The 21777-nt window shown below is 52.1% G+C and overlaps 9 protein-coding genes across 9 annotated transcripts; 5 read left to right on the top strand and 4 right to left on the bottom strand.

Annotated features, from left to right (window-relative positions):
* Positions 1-538: 538 nt before the first annotated feature.
* On the bottom strand, positions 539-1307 carry Triagg1_389 (uncharacterized protein; the record flags this gene model as incomplete). The annotated part of the gene is made up of 4 exons (XM_062898897.1): positions 539-631; positions 692-757; positions 841-1085; positions 1160-1307. 4 exons carry the CDS (start codon positions 1305-1307, stop codon positions 539-541), a joined length of 552 nt encoding a protein of 183 aa, XP_062760739.1.
* A 1336-nt stretch (positions 1308-2643) lies between these two features.
* On the top strand, positions 2644-3467 carry Triagg1_388 (uncharacterized protein; the record flags this gene model as incomplete). The annotated part of the gene is made up of 3 exons (XM_062898886.1): positions 2644-2844; positions 2982-3189; positions 3262-3467. 3 exons carry the CDS (start codon positions 2644-2646, stop codon positions 3465-3467), a joined length of 615 nt encoding a protein of 204 aa, XP_062760738.1.
* Positions 3468-4078: 611 nt separating this feature from the next.
* On the bottom strand, positions 4079-6601 carry Triagg1_387 (uncharacterized protein; the record flags this gene model as incomplete). The annotated part of the gene is made up of 1 exon (XM_062898875.1): positions 4079-6601. One exon carries the CDS (start codon positions 6599-6601, stop codon positions 4079-4081), a length of 2523 nt encoding a protein of 840 aa, XP_062760737.1.
* Positions 6602-8684: 2083 nt separating this feature from the next.
* On the top strand, positions 8685-9658 carry Triagg1_386 (uncharacterized protein; the record flags this gene model as incomplete). The annotated part of the gene is made up of 2 exons (XM_062898864.1): positions 8685-9504; positions 9570-9658. 2 exons carry the CDS (start codon positions 8685-8687, stop codon positions 9656-9658), a joined length of 909 nt encoding a protein of 302 aa, XP_062760736.1.
* A 321-nt stretch (positions 9659-9979) lies between these two features.
* Triagg1_385 (uncharacterized protein) lies at positions 9980-11200 on the bottom strand (the record flags this gene model as incomplete). Its single annotated transcript, XM_062898853.1, has 2 exons — positions 9980-10831; positions 10940-11200. The coding sequence occupies 2 exons, from the start codon at positions 11198-11200 to the stop codon at positions 9980-9982; spliced, it is 1113 nt and encodes a 370-aa protein (XP_062760735.1).
* Positions 11201-11609: 409 nt separating this feature from the next.
* Positions 11610-13132, bottom strand: Triagg1_384 (uncharacterized protein; the record flags this gene model as incomplete). The annotated part of the gene is made up of 4 exons (XM_062898842.1): positions 11610-12159; positions 12393-12891; positions 12945-13014; positions 13082-13132. 4 exons carry the CDS (start codon positions 13130-13132, stop codon positions 11610-11612), a joined length of 1170 nt encoding a protein of 389 aa, XP_062760734.1.
* Positions 13133-14510: 1378 nt separating this feature from the next.
* On the top strand, positions 14511-15267 carry Triagg1_383 (uncharacterized protein; the record flags this gene model as incomplete). The annotated part of the gene is made up of 3 exons (XM_062898831.1): positions 14511-14537; positions 14582-15120; positions 15174-15267. 3 exons carry the CDS (start codon positions 14511-14513, stop codon positions 15265-15267), a joined length of 660 nt encoding a protein of 219 aa, XP_062760733.1.
* Positions 15268-16567: 1300 nt separating this feature from the next.
* On the top strand, positions 16568-20015 carry Triagg1_382 (uncharacterized protein; the record flags this gene model as incomplete). Its single annotated transcript, XM_062898820.1, has 5 exons — positions 16568-16736; positions 16792-17535; positions 17585-17727; positions 17785-18331; positions 18388-20015. 5 exons carry the CDS (start codon positions 16568-16570, stop codon positions 20013-20015), a joined length of 3231 nt encoding a protein of 1076 aa, XP_062760732.1.
* A 557-nt stretch (positions 20016-20572) lies between these two features.
* On the top strand, positions 20573-21697 carry Triagg1_381 (uncharacterized protein; the record flags this gene model as incomplete). Its single annotated transcript, XM_062898809.1, has 1 exon — positions 20573-21697. The coding sequence occupies one exon, from the start codon at positions 20573-20575 to the stop codon at positions 21695-21697; it is 1125 nt and encodes a 374-aa protein (XP_062760731.1).
* Positions 21698-21777: the final 80 nt, after the last annotated feature.

Below are 21777 nucleotides of genomic sequence, written 5' to 3'. Positions count from 1 at the left end.
ACAACAAGGAGTCCCCCCTCGCATCTCCCCCAAACTTTCCTCTCCCGGATTTTGTCAATCTTGCCACTTCCTTTTCTTCTTTCTTTTCTTTCTTTTTTTGCAGGTATTCCTTTTTTCCGTTCCAAGTTATTTGAGCGCTCGAGAGTGGCTGCGACGCGTAAGTGGCAATGATCAGCCCAATCATCCACAGCTCTAGTTTTTTCCCTTTGAAACGAATTCCAAACGAAGTCTTCTAGACACGCCCACACAACCTTCTTTTCCAAGAGCTAGATCCTCCCCCTCCAATTCAGACACATGGTTAGGGTATGTATATCAACAGGCTCACGACAGGCGGCATGTGAGAGCGCATGGGTGCAATGCACTGTGAAAAGAAAAGAGTTGCACAATTTATGGATTAATTTTGATTGGTATGATCGATATAACTTTGCAAATTACAACCGACTTCTCGAGCTTGGCAAGAACTTTGCGAGAGTTTGCGGTAGGGAAGCGGGATGGAGAGCGGGAGGCTCTACCGGTAGAGGGTCCTGGGGTAGTCTGTTTACTGGTGACCAGCCTTTCGGAGAGTGGTGGCGAGCCATTCGAGACCCTCGTACAGACCATCTCCGGATGTGGCACAAGTCGACTGGATGTACTGTAGGAGAGGCAGGTTAGCGGCTTGGACAGTTGCCCTCTCTGGAAATCATCTACTTACCCAGGCGCGTTGTCTCAGGCTGTGAAGGCCGAGCTTGTCAGTGATCTCGGCAGCGTTCATGGCGTTCTATCAAAGATTCAAAGTCAGTATTTCCGTTGCCATAGCATAGTAGTGATGAAGCAGGGCTATTGAAGCCAGGGGCGACATACAGGCAGATCCTGCTTGTTGGCGAAGACGAGCAGGATGGCATCTCGCAGCTCATCCTCGTTCAGCATACGCTGAAGTTCCTCTCGGGCCTCGACGATACGATCCCGATCGTTGCTGTCGACGACGAAGATGATGCCCTGGGTGTTCTGGAAGTAGTGTCTCCACAGAGGACGGATCTTGTCCTGACCACCGACATCCCACACGGTGAACTGAATGTTCTTGTACTCAACAGTCTCGACGTTGAAGCCTAATCAAGCGGGGTGTTAGGTTAGAGGACACTAGGAGCGGCGACCGGAGTGCGGGATGGAGGAGTTTCCGTACCAATAGTGGGGATGGTGGTGACGATTTCACCAAGCTTCAGCTTGTACAGAATGGTGGTTTTACCGGCGGCATCAAGACCGACCATGAGAATTCGCATCTCCTTCTTGCCCCATAGCTTGTCGAAAATCTTGGAAAAGGCGAGACCCATGATTGCGACTGGCGGCGACGCGGCCTAACAAACGTCGAATATGTGAATAGAAGAAGAAAAAATAAAGTGTCCTGTTTGATATTACGCGTAAGCAGGCAAAGCCAAGTCGAGACGGGGATAAAAAGCAGTTGTGAGGCGAATAATATTTTTCTCAGGTGGTGTGCAAAAAAGATGTAAATGGAGCGACGATGGCGTGAACAGGATTTGGGGTAGTGCAGAGCAAGGCCACGCAATTGACTGGCCCAACTCTTCCAACGACCACAAGAGGCCCCAGAAGGAGGCTATTTATCTCGTCGAGAGCAGATGATGCGTTGCTCGCGAGATGCTTGAGGACACAGTATCCAGGGCATGGGATGAAGCCCGCGATGGGCATGGGATTGGGCCAGAAGCAGGCTGCCGCATTTTTGCTTTTCGCTGAGCTGTCTTCTCCGGCTAGCGTGTCCCCTTGGAGGAGGAGAGCGAGGAAAAGAGCGAGTGCATTCAGGCAGCGCAGGCGGCAAGGCTGGGGGGAGAGCAGAAGACACGAGGGCTCGAGGAGACGCTGGAGACTCACCTGGGGGCGTTCGCGTTGGGCACACGAGAGGACGAAGCGAAAGGGTCGTGTCTTCGTAAGGTTTTGTGTCGGTGAGACTGCTGGAAGATCGGAGTGGGAGAAAGGGAACCGGATTTGCCTGGCTGGGCTTTTGGGGGGGCGCAAGCGACTAAGGCTTTTAGTAGGGAGAGGGGCAAGGGGCGCCAGGCGTTGACTGGGCACTGCGCGGGCTGCGATAGGCGACTTGGAGCTGGTGCTGGGTTCGCTGTACGAGGCCACCTGTACGAGTACCGACGACTCGCTACTATACTGTACTGTACCGCTGGAGGGTTGCTGGCAAGTGGTGCTGCGACACACAGGTACTGGGTACCGCCCGCACGTTGCTGCCCAGATTCGCCTCTACCAGCCCGCGCCGCCTCGAGCCTTATCGCGCCCAAACGGTACTCGCAAGGTACATCCATCCCGGCCCCAGAACGCCCGCTCTCCACCCGTCCGGCCCACTATTCGTCATCCACGGATCTCTCGCCAAAGTATCGTGGCTGTATCTCGATCCTCTCGTGCCCCTGAGGCCTTGTCGGTAAAACCGCGGGGCCTGCGAGCCCTGTAGCTGGGACTGCAGGGCGGGCGTGTTTGGTTCAAGGGCGGCAGGTGGGCTGGGGAATTGTAGGCCAAGGTGGTCAATTCGGATTCGCGACCCCAAAACTGGTGATAGCAGCCAGAAGCCAGAAGTCCAGAAGCCCAGAGCTTCCCAAATCTCCCGTCGTCCCAACCGGTCCAATCTCTCTCTCTCCAGCCCCTCGAAACATGCATCTCCTTTCAGCAGCGAGGACGTTCCTCGCCGCCGCCATGGCCTTCCAAGCTGTGGTGGCGCACAACATCGTGCTGCCGGCCCGTGGCATCGAGTGCTTCCACGAGAGCCTCCACAAGGACGACAAGATGACCGTCACCTTCCAGGTCGGCGACCGCGAGTTTGGCAGCGCAGGCAACCTCGACATTGACTTTTGGGTATGAACTATGACTCAGTCCCCCCCGTGATTTCAAGCTCACTCTCACCCCCCGGGATGGGATGCCTTGTAGGCAGAAGGGCGGAATACGGGGGAAATGATGAGCTTCATGTCAGCTAATACATGTCATCTGGACAGATCACGAACCCCATAAGCGAGTTCCAGATCAACGAGAGGACAGTTTCCAACGGCGATCACTCCTTCACGGCCGTCCTTGACGGCAAATACACCTACTGCTTTGGCAACCAGCACTGGGTCGCCAACACCAAGGAGGTCTCCTTCAACGTCCACGGCATCGTATATGTCAACGAAGCAGACAGCCCCAGCGATCCTCTCGAGTCCGAAGGTACATGACAGCCCTCCCTACAAATGCCAAGCAGCTACTTGAAAGTGTCACTAACGCTATATCGAACTTCAGTCCGACGCCTATCCGATCTTCTCGCCCAGATCAAGGACGAGCAGCAGTACATCGTCGTCCGCGAGCGCACCCACCGCAACACCGCTGAGAGCACAAACTCCCGAGTCAAGTGGTGGAACCTCTTCGTCATCGGCATCGTCATTGGTGAATCCCTCTTCCAGGTCTGGTGGCTGCGTCGCTTCTTTGAGGTCAAGCGAGTGGTCTGAGTTTCGCCTTCACAAGACGGGCTTTGGGAGAACAGTCTTTGCATGCTTCATCTGCGCTAGGAGAAAAACATCTGGCAGGCAATTGCACGTTCAATTGGCGTAAAAAGGGGGAGATTCTGAGTATTAGCGGAAGAGGAACACCTTGTTCTGGGCAACAGGGGACGAATACCGCATCGGAAAAGAAAAAAAAAGTGCAAGTTCAAGGGCATAAAAATAATGGTTTTATGTTCGCATGAAAAAATTACAGTACAAAGAGAGGCTCTTGTCGTTAAATCTAGTCTTTCTCCCTGACAATATACCACCACATTGCGCAAAGAAGGGAGTGGCGGAGGGTTCACGAGTTGTTAGACAGAAAGCAATCAATATGTACAGCATTCAATTCATCATCTCCCAGCTCTAATGGAAGAGTATATAATATCGTACGGATTATACATCCCATCATATTATATGGGTATCTCTATCATCACGACTTTCATGTCATATACCCAAAGGTCTAAAGAAAAAGAAAGGGAAAAGAATATCCAACCAACAGCGACGCCTGGCCTAATGCTCAATAAGTCGCCCCCAAAAAAAGAAAACCGTGATAGCAAAATCAGCTGCCCTCGGGACGATCAGGCCTCTGGGTCTGATTCAGGCACTTCATTCGTCGCCTCATCCTCTTCTGGAGGAGCCTCAATGGGAATGTCCACCTCCTTAACGGGATGGAGAAGCATAGGAGGGAGGCACATGCGACCCTCGCCTCCGGTCATGGCGCTGACTCCAGCACCAGCTCGGCTCTTATCCTCTGTCTTCTCAAACTCTTCTCCGCCGTCGTTGTTTACTTTCAAGCCCAGCCAGCGTTTGTACAAGTTGGGCCCGAAGCCAGAGTTATAGAACCAAGTCAATCCCCTGAGGTTGTGCTCTCGGTCGCCGAAGAGGCTAGTCCTTGATCCGCCAGTAGCTCCATCGCGGCCACCATTGAATGTCGAGACCATGTAATCGAGAGGCCAGCTGCGGTCCACATACACGGGGTGTGGTGCGTAAACAGCCTTGTAGCCGTGCTGAAGAGCAACCGTCGCGGGCCACATCTCGGGGAAAGCGAATTGCTTCTTGTGTGCCGTCATCCTGTGCATCGTCATGAGAAGGCGCCTTGACATTCGAGACGTGGTGATGATGCTGGCACGCCGAGGAGGGGAAGGGGCTGAGCGGTTGTAACCCGTAATATCATCCTTTAGGCCCCATGTAGTGCCCTCAGGGTCGAAGATGGGATTCAGAGTAATCAAGTCCGCTTCCTCGCCGACTCCCCATTGGTAGTGGTCGGTATCATACGCCGACGGTGGGTAGGGATCCTTTTCATGCTCAAACCAGTCGTTTTCATCTGAAGGACGGATAGGGCCCCAAACAGTCTTGATCTTCTTCTTCGTAACCGTCTCTGGGGGCTGACCGCCAACACCAGGCACGTTCTTCCATACATTATCCGCTCCAGGAGTTCCCATTTCGCTCTGCACTCGGGACATCTGTGAAAAGTCCTCCCAGGTACCGTGAACGCTTGGGAAATAATATCGCGAGTTCCGTTCCCAGAGTCCCTTTCGCGGCTGAGCCTTGGACCAGTTTTCGAGCTTAGATATCAGGTCATAATAGTGTCCCGTATAGCGGATATCCATCTCCCACTGCCAGAAATAATCGTACTCCGGGTGCAGGTATGCAAAGTGCTGCATGGCCATGGTGAGCCCACGATACACTCCATGAACCGGGAGTTCTGGTCCTCGGCTGAACAGATCATAGATGCCTTGATACAGGGAGAGCATCTGCGTTTCAGTCCAAAGAGTGACCAGCCCCTGGAATTCCTTGGGAATAGTGTCTCGAATCCTCTTCTCGTAGATCTCGTGGTCGGCCCAAACAGGATGCTTGGCATCGTTCTTCACCTGGACTAGTAGATGAACGTCGTATCGACCTCCGGAAGCTAATGAAAGCTCGGAAATCATCGATCGAAGGTTGGCATAATCATCTTCTCGGAAAAGATACTCATCCCAGCATCTGACAACAATGGCGGTTCGTGATTGCTTGGCTACCTCGGTGCCCTCAGTCTTGGTCTTGCCGTCGTCTTTCGGCCCAGAGTCACGAGATTGGACCTTTGCCCCTTTGGAGTTGCTGATATAGAAGCCTTGAGGGGAGGGTGTCTTTGCCGGCAGCTCCTTGTATATCCCAGCATTAGCCTGGAAGCAGCGCTGTTGAACTTCCGCCCAGTTAATCTCGCGATAGTCTATGCGCGAACCAGATCCCCAAACCGAATCCGCGCCTTCATTTTCGCTGTTCTCTCCAGTGCCTAAACCACCAGTGCGCGTAGAATATCCAAACCCATAAGGGCCAAACTTTCCATAGCGTTCAAAGCAAACTTCTTCGGGTAGTTTAAGGACGTCGTAAGCGCCGGTGACATGCAGCGGGAAGCCGCTGGGCCGGCCGTTGTAATAACGAAGCGGAGGTGGGCGAATCTTGCCAGCAGCATCCAGGAAGCACTCCTTAATACCAGTATCTTTACTCCGCCCAGCGTAGTCTTCCCACGAATGACTGGTAGGGAATCCAGCCTCGCGACCCTCCACCTTGCCAGTTGAAGCCGTTTGGGCTGGCGATGCCGGACTCGAGGGTGCGTGTTCGTTGGACTTGGGATACTCGGGCTTGTTCTCCTCAAAAGGGACCAAGGTGCGTATGCCGCCATAATACCTCTCCAGAAACGGAAATTTCTCCCACAGAGGGGGAGGCGCCGGTCGACTGTTGACTTGGCCGTTGGCAACTTTCCAGTTCTCCAGCTGGCTCGCCCGTACCAGGCTAATAATCATGAGGATTATCAACCCAGTTATCGCAAGAAAGACATAGCGGATAACTCGCGGCGGCAGTCTGTAAGGGTAGAAACCACCCGGTCGCTGAGAGGTAGGTCTCTGGTTCCTCTTCTGAACTAGCAGCGGTCGCACAGGATATGACTCGGATACGTTTCTTGACCCATCTGACGATGGCCCTGAAAACGATGATTCTGAATCACCGTCTGAAGAGGAATAGTAGCCATCGTTGGAGGAGCGCTCTTTCGCAGGCGAATTGGGGTTCCGGTACATGGGCAGCCGCGTTTCGCGGGACCGCCGCAACGGATTGGAGAGGCCCATGGAAGATCGATGTCTATGCGGCGAAGAGACGAAGTTAGCGGTATGAAGCTGGAATGAAGAATGTCTAATATTGTTTCATACCACCAGCCGATGTGTTTCTGTTCTCTCTTCTCTCTTATTTCCACTTCAGGTAATTTAGCGCCGCAGGGCGGCTTGTGCAGTGTCAAGTAACGATGCGGTCTGCGTCAGCCCTGTAAACAAGCAGTACTGTCCAAACGCCAATCTAGGTCCGAATGAGATGCCAAAAACAGCGGCCGAATACGCTTGCGCGATCACCAATTCGCGGTATCAAGAGAGAATGGTGAAAGGCATGAGAGATAACAGCCCGCACATGGAGGTTTTCGAGAGCAAAATGGCAACAAAGTCGTCGCGGCCCATGTCACGCTGAGCTGGGCTTGGCAGCGACAGGGATGGACGATAGTGGGATTGGCTGCGTTGGGTTGCTGGGCAACGCCCCGATAGCGCCTAGGTATAGCCTCTCGATTGGGCAGAGAGCCCTCAAAGCAGCAACATCTCTCATCTCCAGCCTAAAAGCAGAAGCGCTGGGATTATATCACTGACAGCGGCTTCTCGAACCGTCACATCGGATACTGTAGCGTTGGCTGTATGTTATCAATGCTCTGCTACTAAAATAGCACTTCCGTTAGCCACCCATCCAGCTCTCCAAAAGAGCAAACTTGTCGGAATTCAACCGAACGAACCACGGGGCATCCTCGCTCTTTTTAAACATGGTTACCCTGCATTCTTGTGAGGTCTCGTTGCGGAGATAGCAGTGCATGCCGCTCATGTACAAGTACGGAGCACATCAAGGTTCCGGTTAACCATTATCCGTAACGGTTTCCTAAATCGGCCCCTAAACCAATAACTCACCCAAGGGGGCGAATCGGGTGGTTCTCATGCGGCTCTCGAGTTAAGACCGGCTCTGCGGAGCTGAAGCGAGTCCATGGAGGGGAGGCCACTGTACAAGAAACTACGAGTAATACCCCGGCCATCTATCGGTGAGCAACGGCCCCCTACATTATCCCTACTTACCTAGGTTACTACCTAGGTAGCCAGGCAGTCAAGTCTATCTACTTACTTGACCAATAGGCAGTCCGGCGTTTACAACAAGTGCTTCGTTTCCAAGTACGCATGACCCCGGAAATGCCAACACGACATGGTCAAAGGCAGGCCCCCAGCCGTCGGGTCAGTCTTCCGGCGTTGCTGCCAATGCGGAGTATTGCGCCACAAGCTCGTCCGGGGCCCTCGGCGTGAGATCTTACTTGACAAGCTAGTTTGGAACTGTGTTTGCTTTGCTGTCTTTTGCCCACCTCGAGTCGAGGCGAGGCTAGACCTTGTGTCGCAGACGGAACGCAACACGGAAAAAGGGGTGGCCAGCCTGTTTCACGCCCTCCGTCCTCAGAGCAGTGATACTTCTGGTCTGCGTGATGTCGATGTTAGTGAGCAGCAACGAATCCTCCCAGAAAACCTCGAATATCGGCTTGTCGCTAAAGAGCCTGCCGCCACCATGTAAAACCGCCTAGCGTTCCTCTAGCTTGGAACAAATGGGTGAAAGCTTGAACGCATCGTTTCTCCAACCGACATCAGCCCAACGTCATAACCCTGAATACAGTCATCCTCCTCGTGATCTGCTGGATCAAGGATCAGCGAAGACGGCAACCAGTCCCTTACCTCGTGGAACGTGATATGATGCAGAAACCCTCACTCTAACCCTCAGCCACCATCACAGGCGTCAATGCTTAACCGGTTCGAGCCATTGGTTCCTCTCCTCTTCTGGGGCCAGACAACTCCTCACCACCCGCCCCAAGACCCATTGAATGCAATCAACATTCGAAAGGAAAAACATCCCAGGCAATCAGCCGCCACTGATCCTCTGCCGCCGACCGCCGGACGTCCCCCTGACCTAGACCCTGCCGCTTCACACCTCGCACGAGTGACGGGACATATAACTTGTCCGCGACTCCCTCACATGTGCCAACCTCTTACTTGGACCAGTTGCGTATCGTAGCTGGCTTCTGTCGAGTGCTTAAAACTGTATCGTCTCTCTACCGATACTTGCCCCTCTTCCCCCACGTTGCCCGTCATGTCCATGTCAATTGCTCCAACCGAGACAATAACGTCTCTGTCTCTGATTCCTGATGTCGACGAAGCATCCTCCGTACACTCCTCCGAGGTGGAATTGCTGAAGGCTTCCTGCATTGTCCAACAAAAGCCCATCTCCATCACACTAGACGGCACCGCCGTATTCATCGTCTCCTTGGGCGTCGTCCTCGCCATCCACTTCCTGGACTCATATCTGGCCGAGGCATTCGTGTGCCTCATCCCCGTCGCCCTGCTCGTCCACAACGACTATCGCAACTTCCTCAACCTCGGGCCCGGAGGCACGCCGTCGACCATCCAGGGCTATATCCGGATAACCTACCTGCGTATGCTCACCTTGCGCGACCCCTTCACAGCCCCAATGCCCGATCCAAACCGCGACCCCAAGACGGGCGTGCTGGCCGGGAAGCATCTCCCTTACCGTGCTGGCCCTCGACCTGTTGTAGCTGGCATCGCACCCCAGCGGCAGCTCGACCAGCACGGCTCCCGCCAATGCTACATCGCCCTCCGCCGAGCCATGGAGAGGCTGAGCGCAAAGACCCCAAACAAGTTTGGCACTGAGCGTTCGTGCCTGGAGAAGCACGGCCTGGCCCTCTTTGCGAGACATCCGCTGCAAACCAACTGCCAGGGCGAGATTGCCCACGTCCACGATTCCGATCACTCCATGCACATGTGTCTCCACCCGAATGACATCAAGGAAATCCTGCAAAAGGGCTGGGGACAGAGGCATCCGCTGGCGTGGAAGAACAGATTCATCCAGATGCCCGTGTCTCAGGACTTTGTCATGGTTTATGCGCCCAGAGGTAAGAGTTTTGTATCTTCAAGGCCCCCATTTTTTCGAACAAAGTCATGTTAACAGCATCTGCAGATGCCATGGAACTTGAAATCGTGGGCAAGATCATCAACGCTGCCATTTGGTACACCCTTGCCGAAGACGTCGACATCAACGCCAAATGAACCTAGGATCTAGCCTCTTTTGGAACGGAATTCATGTTTTTTTCAGGGACTTTTACAGCGAATGGCGTTTATCTATTTTTATTATTTATTTTTGTTATGGCATATAGCATGAAATCTTTAGCAACGATATGAGGATGGAATCATGGGGCAGCAAGTACGTGACTAGGGCGGGCAGACAATCATGGGTTGAAAAATTGTAGGTTTATAGGGGTATCAGTCAATACTACTTTATAAAAGTAGCCATCAATGCAATTTACAAATGATAAAATCTGGGATGGGCAGAGAAAGTAGCAATTATACCTCTTCCCATTGCTCCCCCTTCTAATCCGAGTCCTCGTTGGCTTCGTTCTGTGATTTCTTGAATTTCTCGCCCTTCGATAGTGATGCGACAACAGTGCTGCCGCCAAAGCTTCGTCCATTCATGAGCTTGATGCATGCGGCTGCGGATTCGGTGCTCTTGAACTTGACAGATACCACGCCATCGGGCTCCAAATCGTACAAAACCACGCTGGTGACGGCGCCAAGTTTGGAGCACTCGTCTCGGATGTCTTCCTTGATTTCCAACAGGGCAGCAGGATCCTCCTCCAGCTCTTGGAGAGTGAACATGTGCCGTAGGATGACAGTCTTGTCCCACTTCGAGCTGGATGGCACCAATGACGCGTATGGATCATCGTCGTCCCAGTCAGCCAGCTTCGCGTCCAGCTTCTGTGTCTTCTTGATGATTTTCTGTCGATCTCTCTCGTTCCTTTGTCGTTTCTGGCCATTGCCATTGCTTGCCTCGCGAGCACCCCCCTCCTGGTCGTATTGGGTCTTTTTGTAGCTTGAATCAGCGGCTTGGACTCGAATCCTTCCTTCCGTCGTCCCACTGGGCAGAAATCTAAAATTGGTGTCGTCTAGCAGCATGATGGCCATGTCGACGCTCTGGGGCTTGAAAAAGACGATGAGCGCATCGCCTTTGAAATTGCCGTCGGCGTCGTTGTACATCTTGATTCGCGGCGCTCCGCTATCAATCTCCTCAGCAATGACGCCGGCCTTTCGAGAGAACAGGTCATGGACTTCGTCGACCGTGGCATCGGCGGGGAGGCCGGTCACGTAGACGGCTGTGTTCTGCTTCGGTTGCGGTGGAGGCTTTTGCTTCTTATTTGGACGCGCAGGTCTGGGGGCTTCGGCGTTCTATCCAAGGCATAGGTCGTCAGTATTCCGCCAGAGCAGCCGCTCGCTGGAGTTGCGCCATGATACTGCGAGTAAGCACATGACATGATGGAATCGATCCAAACTTACTGCGTCTCCATTTCCCACTCCTTGCTTCCTTTTCTTACTTGACGCATCATCATCTGCAGGGGTTCCGCTATATTCTCTGAGATCGTCTAAATCGTCATCCAATGGCTCCTCGTCCGTAGGAACCCATCTCTTCAGGTCGGCATCGAACTCAAATTCGGTCCCATCGTCATGGACCGCGATGAACTTGTTGTCCAGCTTAGAGAAAGATATGCGGTCATCGCTGTCGAATTCTTGTACGTCGGTTGGAAAAGGCAAGTCCATCGCGTGTGTTTTGAAGAGGAGTGAAGTGCGAGAAGTAGAAAGATGGTTACCGGGTCATGATTTCTGGAATGGATACATGTAAGGAATTCGATGATGCCGCTGTAAATTGGGTGCCCACCGCATCTATCAATAGCCTAGCGCGCTGCAACCCACCCATAGCCCCACTGCTAGCAGTCTTCACCAGGTACCTGCATCCAGGAGCTCTCACGGAACAAACATTCAAGTACCTGGAGGCGGTCATTTTACAAACAAATATCTGGAATCGAGAACATGTGAAAGGCAAAGTAGAAGATGGATTAAATAATACGAATTATTTCACTTCCTTGCTAGAGAACCGTAAATATACCAATGAGCAGCAAGGCCCTCTACTTGATATCATGAGACATAACAAACATCAGTACTAAAGCAGTTACTGTTTACTGTCCTTGACCGTCTTCTTGACGCCATCGATGAATGCCTTAACCGCGTAGCCACCACCCATGGGAATTCCAGGTTGCAAATACCCGTCATTCTCAACCTTTACGTTGAGCGCGTCGGCAACGCTGGGCAAACCCCCGTCCCGAAGAGCCATTGTCAACGTTCCCAAGGCCTGGTGGAACTGGGGGCTTCGAAGGACTTTCTTCAACAAGACTTGCTTTTGCGCCAATGACAATGATTCGTTGGCAGCCTTGATCTGATCAGCAGTTGGTTCTGATCTACCGTCGAGCTCGACTGTGTCACTAGCGAGCACAATGACAGCCGGTGGTAGGAAGCTGAGGAGTGAGTCTACCTGCTTAGCTGAGAGGGTATCGACGATGGGGACTGTGATGGAGGTTGGTAGGAGGTGGCTCAGGTAAGGAAAGGCAATATCTGCCTGCTGTTGCTGTTGCTGTCCTCCTCCAGAAAGGCCGGATTGGCCTCTCAGGGACTCGAGAAAGTTTCTTACTGCAGCCGCCGCATCTGGGGTTGAAGACGAAGCTCTGGAAGAAAATTAGCTTCGTCGCCTCCGAGTTGCTTCAGTCACGTGGTAGAATCATGATATCATTTGGCGTAGCTCTGTTCAAAGGTACAAGGAAGTTTCTTAGTACATTAATTGGCCTTCATTTTGATGCCAAAACATGTTCTTGACCCTCGGAGACCAGTGATTGGAACCAGACAACCTTGCGCGGGCCGTGTCGTGACCAGCCTTGAAGAATAAGGGGGGGTTACCTACGCTCTTGCTCCATCAGCTCCGCCTTCTCTCGAGCCCTCGCCCTCCTCTCTTATATCGCCTCCCGTCGCATCGGGACCAGCACCGCCGCTGCCTCCCGCGTGGTGATCCTGGTGGCCGTGGCCCTCGATGTCCTCCATTGCTTCATCTTCGTCGTCTTGGTGATCGTTGTTGTTTCGAACAGCGGCCAGCTCCCGCGTCACGTTGACCTCTTCGCCCTGCAAGAGTCTGTGAACAATGTCGCCGATCTTGCGATCCCGGGGGCTGAAGTAGCTCGCCTCGCCACTTCGTCCCTGGGGCTTAGACTGCATCCAGAAAAGGTGGCGCTGAGAGGAAGAGGCAAATTTCAGAGCGAATATGCGGCCGTTGGTCTTTGCTGTGGGCTGAGGGGTGGTCTTGTATTCGTATGGGAGAAAGCTACCGTCTGTGGGAACCATGACGAGGTCGAGTTCGGGGTCATCCAGCGGCTGGTCCCGTCGTCGCCAGCAGAAATGCACCAGATCTAGTCCGTGTTAATGGTTGCTCAAATATTAGCCAACCCCACGTATTACTGACCATCTTCGGAATATAGATAGATGTAGCCAGGCTCGGGCTGTGGCGTGACCTTGTATGGCTTCGACGACGTCTAGGTAGGAAGAGTAATGTCAGCAGCCAGGTGGGATGAAACGGCGTTCGTTTTGCGGGTAACTTACGTCGACGTCACACTGGCCGGCCTTGAATGTGATTATAGGTGCAATCGGCATTGTGAAACACCCGGTGAGCTGTGCCTAGGACGGTTCCGTTGATGTTGTGAGAGAGAGAGGTCCGTACAGAATTGAGGTAAGGCTTGCTTGATGCTGAACTCGATATGCCGCCTGTGCCAGCTTGGTGGCGGGCGTTACTGTAGGCTACAGGAGCTCTTACGTCGAGCTTGGAGCAAGAGTGGGGCTTCGGGCCGATGTTTATCCCATATCGATAGAGCAGCAATTTTTTGTCGATCGAATAAATAAGCTTCCATCTGCAGCCAACTTTTCTCTCCTTCTATTCTCCCATCTCAAACAAAGACTTCTTTAATCAAGCAGTCTTTGTGCCAAATCCAGTGAATAGCTAGTCTCTGCACAGCTATTCTACGAGAGACATGATATTTCTCTCACGCGGGATATCTTGCGCCGGCTGGATCGAGAAGCTCACGGCATAGTACTGATATTCAGACGAAAGCTTCCAGCGTCAAACGACAGGTAAGAATCCAAAAGTTCTTTTCATTTCACAGCATGCAATCCCCAGAGACATTATGATGAAAACAATTGGTCCGTGTTTCGGAGGCGGCCTCAAGACCCGCCGCAAGACGACACAACAAGCACATTGTGCAACACTGAACTCTACACCATGATTTTCTTCTTCTTTCAGTTCATTATCATGCGTATTCAGCAGCATTGCTAACTAGAGTGCTGCTTTAGCTTCTAAAGATGATATTTCAGTACGATGTCCAAGCTGGACATGACATATCGGAAATCTAGCTACAACAGCAGCTGTTGAATGAAATTGCAACACTGCGGCGGATTGTCTTGGTGAAAGGTAAGGCGGTGCTAGATGGTTCAATGCCAATTTACAATAATACTATATATGTGGAATTATAATCTAGATTCTTAAAGAAATGCTATCGTTCAAGAGTACTACTCCAGTAATATGTCGTGGCAAGTGAATGTTTAAACTGCAATCAGCTACCGTTATGACACAGGAACATTGAATCTACAATTGAGAGTAGGGAGTAGCTACCTTATATTCCTCTAGTAGTTACTACTATGACCACATCCATCTAATATCTGTTGTCAAATAAAATATCTACTCCTACAACAAAATTCGTCTAGTATTCGATCTATTATCTGCGACACGGGATGCTGGATAGCAAAGTACTCCGTACCTGTATGGGCGGTTGAGGATGGTGGGGCCTCAGCGTGATCTCGATTTCTAGCAGCCGCCAAACCAAAGTTGGATTTCCACCTAAGGATAAGACATTCAACACTCTTTCTCGCAACATACTGGCAACGCATAAGAGGCTCTTTGTTCGGAATTAGAGTGCTCAAAATAATACCAGTAACGCCAATCCCACAAGCAAAATAACAGATCAGAGTCTTTTGTAGGATGTATGGAGACTTGGGCATCAAACTGGTAGGTTTCGTCCCTGATAGGGCTTTCCACCACGCGTCTCACAGTTTCCGCAGGTCCAACACGCCAAGAGAACTCAGAATCTGGCACATCTGCCTCCATACCAAGCTGAGCTCGTTCGTGCAGTGACCAGAGAAGTCAGAGATCTCAACAAAGATGTTGATGATCTGCTTGAACCCTTCCAGGGCTCGTTCGACCCAGCAGAGGATCAGGCAGTAGCATACACACTTCTTGTGAACCACATCTCAATGCGCAGAAATAAGCGGTGCTTGCTGGCGTATCACAGAACTCGCACTGACAAACTGGAAGAGCTTGTCTGGAATGGCGCGGATGTCATTGACTTGTCTGGTCAACAGGTACGAGACGGTGGTGCATCCGGCAGCAAAGGAGTGGCGAGCGGCGATGGGTCTACCAGTAGTCTTAGCCCCCAGGAGGAGGATTATGTGCGACAGTACGGCGATTTACTGGCAGCTTACAAGGGGCAGTGGACCGATATTGATCTCACTGGGAGCCTAGAGCCACCAAGGGATCTGTTCATCGACGTTCGTGTCCTCAAAGATGCGGGTGAAATTCAGACAGAATACGGGTAAGTACAATTCCACATTTGATTTGAAGACGAGACTCACCGGGAGATTACAGCGCAATTACCTTGACAAAGAACAGCCAATTCTACGTCCGACAGGGAGACGTAGAGAGGCTAATTGCACAAGGATATCTGCAGAAGCTCAGCTGAGACAGTTGTACACGTGTATTACGAGGCCCCCTCTCTACGGAGATGTGCCAAAGTATGATACAGGAGGAAAGACAATTGTATTGGAAGCGCTGTTTCGGTTTTGGTCGAGGTTGAGACACGAAGAGATGACAACCAACTACTGAGGAAAGTGAAGCTTCCTTTCGGGCCTTGGATATATGGAGCAGCGCAGTTACCACATCATGACATTGACTGGCCTTTTACAAGGATAATGACTTTACGTTTAGCTCGTCTCAAAAGCGGTGGCGAGCCGGAGGGGGTGTTTCGGGTGATATGGCTTTTCGGTTACATTACATCATGGCTATAGTTTCAACTTTCCTTTTTCCTTTTTCACTTTTCTTTTCATCCACGGCAGCACAAATCAGATGGTCTGAAGAACCAATGTGACATTATTGATAGCGGGAGGCCTCTCCAATGCTGAAGCTGGAAAGCGTGAGCAGTATATAGCCAAAAGGCCCTTGTCTGGTCAGAGTGATATGTTGTCCCCGGCCGAGGATATCGCGCACTCGTGACTCTTGGGGGAGGAATTGCGTTAGATCAGTGAAACGCACAGAGTGCAACGTCGATTGTTCTCGATTCCACCCACTAATGCAGTCTAATAAAGCTGCAGAAGACATGCAGAGAGGGAGTGGGCATTTATCTCGCGAATTCATTGTCATTGGGTGGTGGGCGAGGCTAGGCCTGAAGGATGAGGTGTGTCCATTTACAAGCCGAGCGCACATCGATCTCACTGCAACGTACTTGTACTGCGAAACAAAGGCACCGGAGCACGCAAGTCTGCCAGCACTACCGTCGTAGAGCCGGCTGCGTGTAAGCAATTGCAATTAGGAATCGTAATGCAATTGAAAGATATGGCACCGGGCACAATCTCGTTGCGATAAGGTCCAGCTTCAATTTGCACGGCCCGGCCTCGGCGCCACCGCCCCGGAAATTTCTTGATTTAGCAAAGCTTCAATCCCTGATAGCCGTTATCTCTTGATGATGCTCAACTCTCTTCCGCATGTCTTTTCTCCTTGCTTGCGCCACCCTTTTCCTTCTTTCTCCTCCAGTTCGTTTGCATGCTCCGCACATAGCCTGGGCCTCTGATCATCCTCAATCGCCGCCCATCCCGCGCCAGGTCTCTCTGATACCGATCCCGATCCCATATGCTCATGTCGGCTCGTGATTGAAGCATTGCCGATCAGCTCGTCGGCAGAGCTCCACCATTGGATGCTCAAACATGTCGTCCTCTGTCTTAGGATTCTCGCCGTGGCGGAAGAGAGCTTCGAGCTCGGTTTCACAGATGGATCAGTCGCACAATGATCGCACAGACGCGGCGAGTCACGCTGGGAGCTCGACGCTGGAAGCTGGGACCTTGCAACACCAGCAGCTCTCTTCCTCTGTTGGATCTTCGCAAGGATATAAAGAACCCATTCGCTCCTTCATTCATGCTTCAATGCGAGATCAATTAGGTAACGCTTCGTGCCATACTGACCAGACGCCATGTTCCGCTAACTGTAGGAGTAGTTCCGGTGGACAGCGCGCAGAATGCGAGGAGTGTACGCGAAGATACCGCCGAGCTGGCAAGCTATTTGCTGTCCGATGGCTCAACACAGCGTCGCGCGAGCTTCCTCCAGAGAAACAGACCGTCGATTCAAGATGTATTCGGCCCAGAGCTTGGAGATGCCGATTCCATTGAGGGAGGCATGAGCATACGCCCTTCGTCAGCGACAATACCCGAAGTATCTGAACCGCCGTCACCAGAAAATGGAGAGGATGGAGAACACGCAGTGAGAGAAGAAGGGCCATCTGCGCTCGCCAATCTACTCAAGAAATCATCTCCTCCATCGTCGTTGACGGAGCAGACAAGTATCCCGCAACCTCGACTCGACAATGTCGACGCTGGACAATCCCAGTCCTCGCACGTCGATGAGACACGGCATCAGTCACAGACGGGCGAACCGGAAGTATCAGATGCATCAGAGGATACCCCTCTTCTCGGCAGGCACGGATCTGGATCAGGTGCCAGTAGCAGCGTCGATCTCGATATCGAAGGCCAAAAGACTCAAGCTCGACAAAGGTGGCTGCGTGGACTCGCCGAGCAACGTCAGAAGATGGAGCATCATCTCGGCCGAATCGCAAAGGTAGCATCCAGTCCACGTAGTTGGAATCGAAGAGCCATATGGGAGACTATTGTGGTAGAGCCAGTTTCCTGTCTTCCAGCCGTTGCCGTCGGTTTACTTCTAAACATCTTAGACGCGCTATCATATGGTAAGCACTTCCTGTACTATCACCGAAAAAACTTGGCTGATCAGACTAGGCATGATCTTGTTTCCACTAGGAACTCCTTTGTTCTCTCATTTGGGGTCTGCTGGTATTTCTATATACTATGTCAGCACAATCGTAGCACAGCTAGTCTTTTCCACGGGCAGCATATTCAGAGGAGCCGTAGGATCTGAACTTGTACGTACAGATGTCCTAAAACTAAGTGTCTAGCCGTTTCGTCTAATCCTGGTCCAGATTGAGGTCGTTCCTTTCTTCCACAATATGGCAGCCAAGATTTTGGATATTGTTGGCGAAGACAATCCCGATGCGGTCATCGCCACAACGATCGTCGCCTATGCCTTGAGCTCCATGCTAACTGGCCTGGTGTTCTACCTTATGGGCCGATTCAAGTTTGGCTTCATGGTCGGATTTATCCCCAGGCATATCCTGATAGGATGTATTGGGGGTGTTGGTTGGTTCTTGATAGCTACCGGCTTTGAGGTTTCCGCCCGGCTGGAAGGCAGCCTCGAGTATAACCTCGATACACTGCAGAAGCTCATTGATGCCAAGACAATTCCTCTTTGGGTGTGTCCTCTTGTTTTGGCCATTATTCTATTCTATGGCCAGATGAAGGGCGCATCCAAGTACTTCCTCCCCCTCTTCATCTTGGCCATTCCACTAGTCTTTTACCTATTCGTCTTCTCTCTCGATAGCTTAGACCCGAGCACGCTCCGAGATCACGGATGGATTTTCGTTGGCCCTCCTCCGGACGAACCTTGGTGGTACTTTTACACCTTGTATCGTGAGTATTTTCTCCGCCTCATTCTCATCGCATAGCAATATTAACGACTTTGACAGAATTTCGACTAGTAAACTGGGGTGCAATCATTCAAGTGGTCCCGGCCATGTTTGCTCTAACTTTCTTTGGCATTCTTCACGTCCCCATCAATGTCCCCGCGCTGGCACTCAACTCTGGAGAAGACAATGCCGATCTAGACAAGGAGTTAAGGCTTCATGGATACTCCAACTTCGTTTCAGGGTGCATAGGTAGCATTCAAAACTATCTGGTCTACGCCAATACTGTCTTCTTCTTGCGGTCCGGAGGCAACAAGCGGCTTGCTGGCTACATGCTTGCGATTCTAACGTTCGGAGTTATGGTCATTGGCCCTAGTATCATTGGATGGATCCCCGTCATGATGGTCGGAACGCTCATTTTTGACCTTGGATTCGAGCTACTTCTTGAGGCTGTTTGGCTTCCACGAAAGAAGCTTAGGCCTGCAGAATATGCCACCGTCATCATCATCGTCCTAGTTATGGGCATCTATGACTTTGTAGTTGGCATTGGCGTTGGAATATTGCTGGCGTTTGTATCACTCGTCATCCAGACGTCAAGAGTATCGGCCATCCGAGCTTCCTATGATGGTGAAGTTGTGACCTCTACCGTCAGACGCAACCCGTCACAGGACAACTACTTGCAACAAGTCGGCCGGCAAATCTATATCATGAAGCTCACCGGATATCTATTCTTTGGAACCGTCGTCAGCGTGGAGGCTAAGATACGAGCGCTTCTAGACGACCATGCGTTTGCCCAGAAGCCGATCAAGTTCCTTATTCTCGACATGTGGCACGTTAGTGGGCTCGACTACTCTGCCGGAGAAGCCTTCAACACGATCAGTCGGCTATTGGACAACAAAGGAGTTAGCCTCATTTTGAGTGGCATAGATGCCGACAGCGAACTTGGTCGAAGCATAAGGGCTGTGGGTCTAGGCAGCGGGAATATCGAAGTTATGCTGCTGCCAGACTTGAACTCGGCTCTGGAAAGTTGCGAGAACGAGCTGCTGAAAACGCTTTATGCCCGACAAGAAGAAATAAATTCGACAAAGCATACTACCGCCAACCTAGATGTTCCAACAACTTCGGCGACGCTGGCTTCCTTTGATGCTCCGTTCAACTCTCCACGCCGCAATCACCTTGCTGAAGCAGCCCATGACGCACTCAACAGTGTGGAGATCCAACGCCGGTCCAGATGGCAGAGCTTTAATGAACCTCTGCGGCTCATGTTGCAGATTTTCCAGGGATTGAGCGACAAGAATGAGGATTTCTGGTTCCAAGCAACCCCGTATTTTGAGCGTAAAGAATATCCCGCTGGCACAGTTCTATTTAAGCGTGGCCAGCCGGCAGACGGCTTCTACCTCCTTGAGCGTGGCATCATCCGAGCGGAATATGACTTGCCGCAAGGCTGGTTTTGCGAGAGCATCGTCGCGGGAACTACTTTGGGTGAACTGCCCTTTTTCTCTGAAATGAGCCGGACAGCGACGGCGCAAGTCGAGAGGGATTGCACTGTCTGGATGATGGGGCAAAAGTCTTGGAAGAGGCTTCAGCAAAAGGATCCAGAGATTGCAAGGGAGTTTTTGAAGATTTCGCTCAAGTTGACGAGCGAGCGGATGAGCGCAATCACGTCGTATATTTTGACTACAGCTGGCTAATTGTTGGAGTGGTGCCGAATTTGCATTGATGGAGGGAGAGAACGGGCATGAGTGGTTAAGTGGTCAAATTGCGTTGCCGAACTGTTGATTTAGCGAAACTGAAATTTATAGCGAAATCTAAGTGAAAGATAATTTGTTGGCTTCAAATTGCCTATTTGCGACTAATACGCGTAGTGAGGCTGCTCTCGATCTAAGTTTAGTAAGCCCAATGAAATGATTTTCAGGGTAGCAGTTCAGATTTGCCACAGAATCTAAATCTCGCTCATTACTCATAAGACGACGGAGTACAAATTCTCTTCATTCCTATTCATGACTTGCTCTCTACGTTCTGGGAACTTATGGGCATTTTGAGTCAAACCTTTTCAGATGATTCCTCATTCGTCTGCAACTGCAAACTCGCCACGTTGCTTTGGATGTGTGCCTGATATGATAGAATGATCATACACTAGGCAACAGGAGTCACCGGAGACTGGAGTTTCAAATTCGTCGCGTCGGTCTGAATAAGTCAGAAGAAAAGAATCCGACACGTCAAGTCGAAGAAAAAGAAAGCTGAAAAAATGCCACAAACTCTACGCTCCATCCTAGGCAAATCCAACCGGGTGAGGAAGCCTAGCAGGCCAAGCCCGGCCAGACAAAGCTCTACAAGCAGCGCAAAGGCTTCGTCCCAGTCTCCCCGGAAGGCCAAGAGGCCGGCGGCGAAAAATGACCTGGATGCAGAGTTTCAGGACAAGCTCTCGGACATGGGAGTCGTCAAGTTGCTCCAGGAGGAGCTGACGCTGAGAGACGTGGTTCAGGCGATGCGATATGTTCGAAACGGCATGTTTACGCCTGTTCCGCCTACGGGGTTCAGGTCTACGCGGTCGGCCGAGATTCTCAACTACAGGCTGACGGTGCCGCCCATCGTCACGCTGGGCCATCTGAATGCGATTCTGACTTCGCCGTCGAAGGTGGAGCGCGAAGTGGTCGAGCTCTCTCGAAGCGGCGTGCTGCGCAAGGTGAGGGTCGAGCGGCGAGGCGGCATGGGCGAGGCGCTGATCGAGACGTCGGATCTGGAGGCCATGGTGCGCAAGACGGGAATGTCTGAAGGGGCCAAAGAGCAGTTTCTCGAGTTTCTGAAGAAGAATCCTACGGCCCAGACGCTTCCTAGGGGCGCCGTGACGCATGCACAGACGGACGAGCTGGTGAGGGCGGGATTCTTGACGAGCTCGCTAAAGGCCGCGCCGGGGACGACGCTTCATGTCCGTCCCGAGGATCGCACGACCTTGACGTCTATCCATCACGTGTCTCGCTTTGCCTCTGGGAGCGTTTCGGCGGTGGGAGGCCAGAATGCGCTTCATCTTGCGGGCGGCAGCGGCGGCGCGCCGACCTTGACGGGTTCATCGCTGGCTTCGTCAGAAGCGTCCGACTTCCGGATTGCGGTGCCGGGACACGGGCGGTATCTCAAACTCGCGGAGGGGGCAGTGGATTGGCTTCGCGAGCTGTTGGACAAGACAAGATGGGGGGAGGCGCCGGAGGCCTGGTTCCGAGAGCGGTTTGAAGGAGGAGGTCTTTACGGGACGCGGTGGAAGGACTTTTGGGGCGTCGAGTGGGAGTGGGTTCTGGGGCAGGCGGTTGGACTGGGCGTCGTTGAGGTTTTTGAGACGGGGAGTGTTGGAAGGGGAGTGAGGGCGTTGGGAGGGTGATTATTTCGACACGCGTGGCGTTGAAGGGGGGGGGGGGGGGGGGGGGCATGGGGTGTGTACGAGAAAGTGAGGAATCGTTT

Source organism: Trichoderma aggressivum, assembly GCF_033847375.1.
Source record: "Trichoderma aggressivum f. europaeum strain CBS 100526 chromosome Unknown scaffold_001, whole genome shotgun sequence".
In the NCBI taxonomy this organism is placed as follows: Eukaryota; Fungi; Ascomycota; class Sordariomycetes; order Hypocreales; family Hypocreaceae; genus Trichoderma; species Trichoderma aggressivum.
Note: the sequence above shows the minus strand (reverse complement) of the source record. Positions and strands in the feature narration are given on the sequence as shown.